Source organism: Vombatus ursinus, unplaced genomic scaffold (assembly GCF_900497805.2).
Source record: "Vombatus ursinus unplaced genomic scaffold, bare-nosed wombat genome assembly UNPS02001287.1, whole genome shotgun sequence".
Taxonomy (NCBI): domain Eukaryota; kingdom Metazoa; phylum Chordata; class Mammalia; order Diprotodontia; family Vombatidae; genus Vombatus; species Vombatus ursinus.
This window is the reverse complement of record NW_020941065.1, coordinates 1,199,505-1,206,118: the sequence shown is the minus strand read 5'-3', so window position 1 is coordinate 1,206,118 and position 6,614 is coordinate 1,199,505. Positions and strand designations below refer to the sequence as shown.

Here is a 6,614-nt window from a genome sequence, read left to right as displayed (position 1 = left end):
GGGGCCTTAGAACAGAGAATGTTATGGTGTTTGGGAGAAATCTAGGCAGAAGAGATGGTGCTCCTGAGATGCCCACTCCCAGTTAGGGAGTGGATTGGAAAGGGGATTCCAAACCTTGAACCCTCTGCGCTTCTTGCCCTCCACCTCCAAACAGAGGCTGTGTGGGATCCTAGCGCTCAGAAAAGGGACCATTGTATCTTAGCAACCAGACTCAGCTCCTAGGAAACCAAGGAGGGGGCCAATGGATCAGCTAGAGGGATGGGAGAGGAGGGCCTGGGGTGCAAGTGGTGATGGCAGGGAGAGGGAAGAAGCTAGCCTGGGGTCTCCATCTCCAAGCGAGTGTGACCTCCCCACACCCATTGTGCCTTGCATGGGGGAGGAGGTGACAGTGTTGGCCTTGGGAGAGACAAAAGAAAGCCTTGGTTTGAATCCTACTCTGACACTTCGTACCTGTGTGATTCAGGGCCACTTATTTCCTTTCTCTGGGCTTCTCTGTTTCCATATTTGTATAATGAGGGGTTTCACAAGATGCTTTCAAATCTTCCTTCCAGCTCCCAGATCTTATGATCCTTCCTTTTAGGGGACAGCTCTCCAGACTCCATGGTCTCATTTCTCTCTTGCCTTTCCCTGTCTCTTTGCTTTTGTATTACTCTCCTTTGGGGAGAAGGTGTTTGGGGAAGAGCATCCCAAGGAGAGATGGTGTATCTCCAAGTGACAGAAACGCACCCTATAAGCCACTCAGGGAGAGAGGGGGAAGGACCCTGTAGGATCCTAAGGGACTGAGCTGGAGGACCTGCCTGGCTTTGGGGAACAGGAAGGCAGGATTGAGAGCAGATTGTTTGGGGGTTGTCATGGCAACAAGGAGCTTGGAATCCAGCAGAGAAGAAGGTTGGGGGTGGAAGCTGGGTAGGGTTTCTCAAGGAGCCGTCACCAAGGAAGGGTCCCTGATTGCCTGTATTACACTCTATTGGACGCATAGTATGTTCTCAGTAGATGTTTCATGAATTAGTAAGTGGAGCCTGCTACCTACAGTTGGCTTCTTCCTGCAAAGACTAGCTCTTCTGCTGGTACTGATAAGGTAGCATTGCTGGCCTAGAATAGTGCACCCTCTCCAGCTCTTTGCCATCCTTGTTATACCCTCTGATCCTTGCTTCTTTGCCTTAGCAACCCATCTTCTGCACCTCAGAGTTTCCAGCTAGAACCTCTCTGAACCTAAGTTTCCTTGACCGTAAGATGACCGAATTACTTCTAAGGTCAATATAGGGCTACAGATTTAGAACTGGAACAAGCCTTAGGGGTCATCTACTACAGCTCCCACATTTTATAGGTAAGAAAACAGGCTCAGAGAGGTGTGAAGTGAATCTAAGGCCACACAGGTAAGGGGCAGAGGTAGTAAGTATGATCTGAAACCAGGCCTACTGACTCTATATCTAACCCTCATAACACTGTATTCTCAATGCAAACCACCACCCATTAGAATCCTAGAATCAGGAGCTAGCCTGGTATGGTAGAAGGAGCTCTGCATTTGGATTTAGGGGACTGTGTTTGAATTCTAGAACTGCCCTTTGCTAGATGTATGACCGTGGGCAAGTTGCTTTGCTTTTCTGTGCCTCAGTTTACCCATCTGAAAACAGGGAAAAATGATCCTTAAAGAATTCATCTTGTATGTTGGGCATTCAAATGTGCTTTGTAAACCTTCAAGCACTATAGGCATATGGTATTATTCCCTTCCTTTTCTGTCTTCAGAGACCTGGCTCCCCGAGACCTCTCCGGCACCTCGGACCCCTTTGCCCGCATATTCTGGGGCAGCCAGAGCCTTGAGACGGTGGTGAGATGGGTCCAGATGGAGCCCTGGGAGGGTGGCAGGGGATATATTGGTCCTGGGGCTGAACTAGGGAGAAATGATGCCTAAACTATGAGTCTGGGGCTGTTCGTGACGGGGGACCTGAGTTGGGAACAGTGGAGTTGGACAGTTTCTTGGGTATGGTGTTCTGGAGTCATATTGGGGAATGGATCTAAATGTTTAAGGGGCTAGGGAGAGCCTTTGTAGAAAAAAATGCCTGCCTGGGATGTAAGCTGAGATGCTACTTTTCATTCCCACCTACTCACTCCCTTCTTCTCTTCCTGTTTCCTTTTATTGGCAGCTAGGTTGCATAGTGGTTAGAACACTGGCCCTGGAGTCAGGAAATCCTGAGTTCAAATGCTGCCTTTGACACTTACTAGCTATGTGACTGTAGGAAAATCATTTCCCCTCTGTTAGCCTCAGTTTCTGTCAAATGGGAATGTTGATAACACCTCTCCTGGAGAGTTGTTATGAAGACCAAATGAGATCGCATATGTAAAATGCTTTGAAAACCTTAAAGGATTATATTGATGATGATGATGGTGGTGATTCCCTGGGGATCCAACCCTGTTGCTATACAGAAGCATGTCTCCTTTCAGACACTGTGCTGCCTCTGTGAGGGGAGGTGTGCCTGGAATAGTCTTGGGGGGGGGCAATGCTAGGATCTGGGCTGTTATCTTTTATTGGGAGGGAATGGAAGCATTTGTCCAGTGGGGAGGGCAGGCTCCCCTCTCTCTCTCAGCTGGCCTTGATGCCCTTCTCATAGACTATCAAGAAGACGCGGTTCCCCCACTGGGATGAGGTGCTAGAGCTTCATGGCGAGGAGGGCCCGCTCCGAGTGGAGGTGTGGGATTGGGATATGGTGGGCAAGAATGATTTCCTGGGAATGGTGAGTCGCCAGCAGAATCGAGCTCAGCCGTACATCATCCCCACCCCTCCCCCACCCCCCAATCCCAGGAGATGGAGCCATGGGACAGGAGGGGTTAAAGGCAGAGGGTGGGGAGAGTGGGGCTGGGAGGCCTGGAGGGAGAGAGGGTGAGCACCGTTTGGAACTGAATCGGGGGTAAGAGGGTGGACAGAAACGGGGGAAACAGGATTTGAATGGCAAGTCCTATAGACCTCGATTAGAAGGTTGTAGAAGAAGACAGCGTGAGGTAGTAGATTGAATGCTATCCACTGTGGCACTGGGAAGTCAATTATCTCTTTCAGCCCTAGACATCCCTCTAAAACTATAGGCAGGCTGGTTGAAGTCACGGGTCATAGGACCACCAACTTGGAGCTGAAAGGGATAGAAGCCATAGAGCCTGAAACTATCCCCTTCATCATTTCTTTTAGCACAGCAGGAGATAACGTAGGTATAGTGCTTTGCAAATCTTGAAGTACAATATGTTATTATCTATTATCAATTATATTAATAATTTAATTATATATTATTTTATCATTATATACCATCATTTGTTCGATCATTCCTCAATTGATGGGCACCCCCTTAGTTTCCAGTTTGTTGCCACAAAAAAGAGCAGCTACAAATATTTTGTTCATTTGCAAACTGTACTCCCCCCACTCCCATTTTACAGATGAAAAAACAGATCCAGGCAGACACAGAGTAATTTGCCCAGGGTAATGAAGGCAATAAGGATTAGGTAGGATTTGAACCCAGATCCTCTGACTGCAGGTCCTTTGCTTGTTCTACGGTGTCATGACATCTTGTATCCTAAGCACGTCTCTGGCTTTCACCCTGTTTTAAATGGCAAACAGAAGAGTTGGTATTTCATTCCAGGTGGAGTTTCCTCCTGATGTCCTGCTCCAGTGTCCCCCCAGTGGCTGGTTCCGTCTTCTCCCCTTTGCCAGTGCTGAAGACGATGCTGGGTAAATGAAGGCTTGAGAAAGAGGAGCCCTGGACCTGGGTGGGCTGGGATGACCAAAGATACAATGGTAGAGGGACATGGAATTTCCCTCCCTCCATACATTAAGAACCATCCAAGGCTCTTGTAGAGCCTTGGTTGAGGTCTTTGGGACCCCTTTCCTAGCCTTCCCTCTCATCTCAGGGACAAGGAATTTAGGCCCCTTCATTGGCATGGGACTCAACCCTATGTCTTGGGTCTTGCCAAAAAGTTCAGTGGTTGGTGCCTCATGGTTTGACCAAAAGTGACCACCCCCATGGTAGTGATAGTGGTGGCAGTGATAGTGGTAGTGATGGTGGTGGTGATGGTGGTGGTGGTGATGGTAGTGGTGGTGACGGTGGCAGTAGGGGTGGTGATGGTCACTGAATTCTGGGTTGGCAGAAGACTTGGGCCTATTACTGAGTTAGTTGAGATTGTGTCAGCTAAGCGAATGGGCTCGGGCATGTCTGTTGTACCTGTGTGTGTGTTAGAAAAGCTCTGAGGTGTAGTAGCTGAAGCTTTTGGACTTGGACTTGCACTCATGCTGTGTGATCCTGGGCAAGTCACTTCCCTTCTATGACTCAGTTTCTCTCTCTGTAAAATGAGGAGGTTAGACTAGATGGCCTCTGAGGACCCATCTAACCCTAAATCTATGATTTTATGACTTTATGGTACTTTTAGGTGGTGGGTAATGGGCATGCCCCTTCCATTGTCGAGCTCCTCATTCTTTGCCAGAAAAGCTGTGGCTGAGATATACCTATGCCTTCCCCTCCCACTTCAAACATGTGTCCCGGTGTGGAGACAGCCTCTTGCTGGTGGATGTGTCTGCCCACACCAGCTTACACTTTCTGGTGCTTCGTTCCAGGGGTAAGCTGGGAGCCCTGCGGCTCAAGGTGCGCCTGGCTGAGGAACGCATCTTGCCTTCTGTGTATTACCAACCCCTGATTGAGCTGCTGGTGGAATCTGTTATGTCCCCGGCCCAGGTAGGTTCCCCTCTCAAGGTCAGGTATTGGTTTCTCCTTTGGGAGTTATGCAAATTAACAGCTGGGGGATTGCCTAGGTTGTCTGGAATAATGGATAGAGATCTGGTCTTGGAGTCTGGAAGACCTGAGTTCAAATCTCATTTCTGATGCTTACTAGCCATGTGACCCTGGGCAAGTTATTTAACCTTTTGGAGCCTCAGTTTCCATATTTGCAAAATGGAGATAATAAGACCTGTAGTAGCTGTCTTGAAAGACGGAGTAGACAGAGAGCTAATCTGCAAGTGAGGGAAAGAGTTGTGATATGATATACAGTCATTGTGACTCTGGCCAAGTTATTTGACTTGTCAGTGCCCTAGGCGACTCTGTAAGACCAGCACTGGCAGAGAATTTCCTCACCTGGGAGTTCCCTAAACCAGTGAAATCAGAGTACTCCATAAAGTACCCATCTCACAAGCTTGTTGAGGTACCAAGGAGACAATGCATTTTGACCCTTAGTGCTGTACAAATGTCAGTGATGATGGGGATGGTAGATAAGCTGTTTCCTTTTCTGTCTCATCCCCTTTCCCACCTTCAGTTCCTACCCATGTTGACTATCTGGGGAGGCCACAATGCCATCCCACAGAGGATGGGTGATTGCGTTCTTGGCAGGGTACCCGGGAGGTTGGGAATTCAAGGAGAACCTGTGGAATTGCTTCTTCCTTCCTCATGGTGTATGTCCTAGGATGATGCCATGACCCCTTTGGCCTTGCTGGATGAAGTGAGTTCTGGGGAGAGCCGGCAGGACATTGCAACCCAACTGGTGAAAATATTCCTGGGTCGGGGTCTGGCTGTTCCTCTCCTGGACTACCTCAATCTTCGGGAAGTGTCCCGGACCAGTGAGTGACCCCTCCAGCCTATTTACCACACATAGGACTTCTCATTTCCCAGAGAGAGCCAATCTGTATTAAAAACCTTCCCTCCCTTCCTAAAAGCCTGCAAGGGAGTGATTGGCTGCCTACCCAACCCTTAGAGGTAGCCCTGGTGTAATGGGAGGGACAATGGGCTTGGAGTCAGAGGACCTGAATTTGCTGTTCAAAGTACAAAGGGTACTTTGCTGTGTACTCACTGTGTGGGCCTTTGGTAAGTAAGTTCCCTGGGCCACAATAATCTCATGGGTGAGATGAAAGGGTTGGACTGGGTGATCCATGGGGATCTATTCTAGCCTAGACTTGTGATTCTGTTAGGAAATCTTTCAGATAAGGGCTTTTATCCATCCATCTGTCCATCTGTCTGTCCATCTGTCTGTCCTTCCATCCATCCATCCATCATCTATCTATTTGTCTATCATCAATCTATCTGTCTGTCTGTCTATCTATCTATCTATCTATCTGTCTATCTATCTATGCCATACCAGGGGAAAGAAGAGACTCCCAAAGAGAAGGATTCCACTCAGGGCGGATATGGTGTGATGATGATGACAGAAGACCAAGATTTTTTTCTTCCTTCTGTTGAATTCACCAAGAAGATTCATTTTTAGATAAGAAAAGGATGGAACAGAAAGGGCTAATTACTCGGCCAGTCAATAAGCATTGTGCCTACTATGTGCCAGGCACTGTGCTAAGCTCTGGGGATACAAAGAAAGGCAAAAGAAAGTCCATGCCCTCAAGGAGCTCACAGTCTAATGGGAAAGACAATATGCAAACAACTCTGTACAAACAAGATACAGATAGGGTAAATTACTGATTTGACATCAAGGATAAATAAGTAGCAAGAGATTCCCTTGATCCAATTCCACAGATGTTTTAAAATACCTGTTAGATGCTAGGCATCATGTCATAGTAGCCAGAAAGCTGGCAGAACTGAGTTTGAGTCCTACTTCTGGGTGTGTGTGTGTGTGTGTGTGTGTGTGTGTGTGTGTGTGTGTGT

The 6,614-nt window shown here is 48.0% G+C and overlaps 1 protein-coding gene across 4 annotated transcripts in view; it reads left to right on the top strand.

The window, feature by feature from the left end:
• RASAL1 (RAS protein activator like 1) overlaps positions 1-6,614 on the top strand; it is a 45,257-nt gene that overhangs the window by 14,172 nt on the left and 24,471 nt on the right. For all 4 annotated transcript variants that reach the window (XM_027864384.1, XM_027864374.1, XM_027864391.1 and 1 more), the window contains exons 6-10: positions 1,747-1,828; positions 2,610-2,732; positions 3,624-3,712; positions 4,592-4,709; positions 5,431-5,584. In XM_027864384.1, the coding sequence (XP_027720185.1) occupies positions 1,747-1,828; positions 2,610-2,732; positions 3,624-3,712; positions 4,592-4,709; positions 5,431-5,584 (566 nt within the window). The remainder of the gene's footprint in view (positions 1-1,746; positions 1,829-2,609; positions 2,733-3,623; positions 3,713-4,591; positions 4,710-5,430; positions 5,585-6,614) is intronic.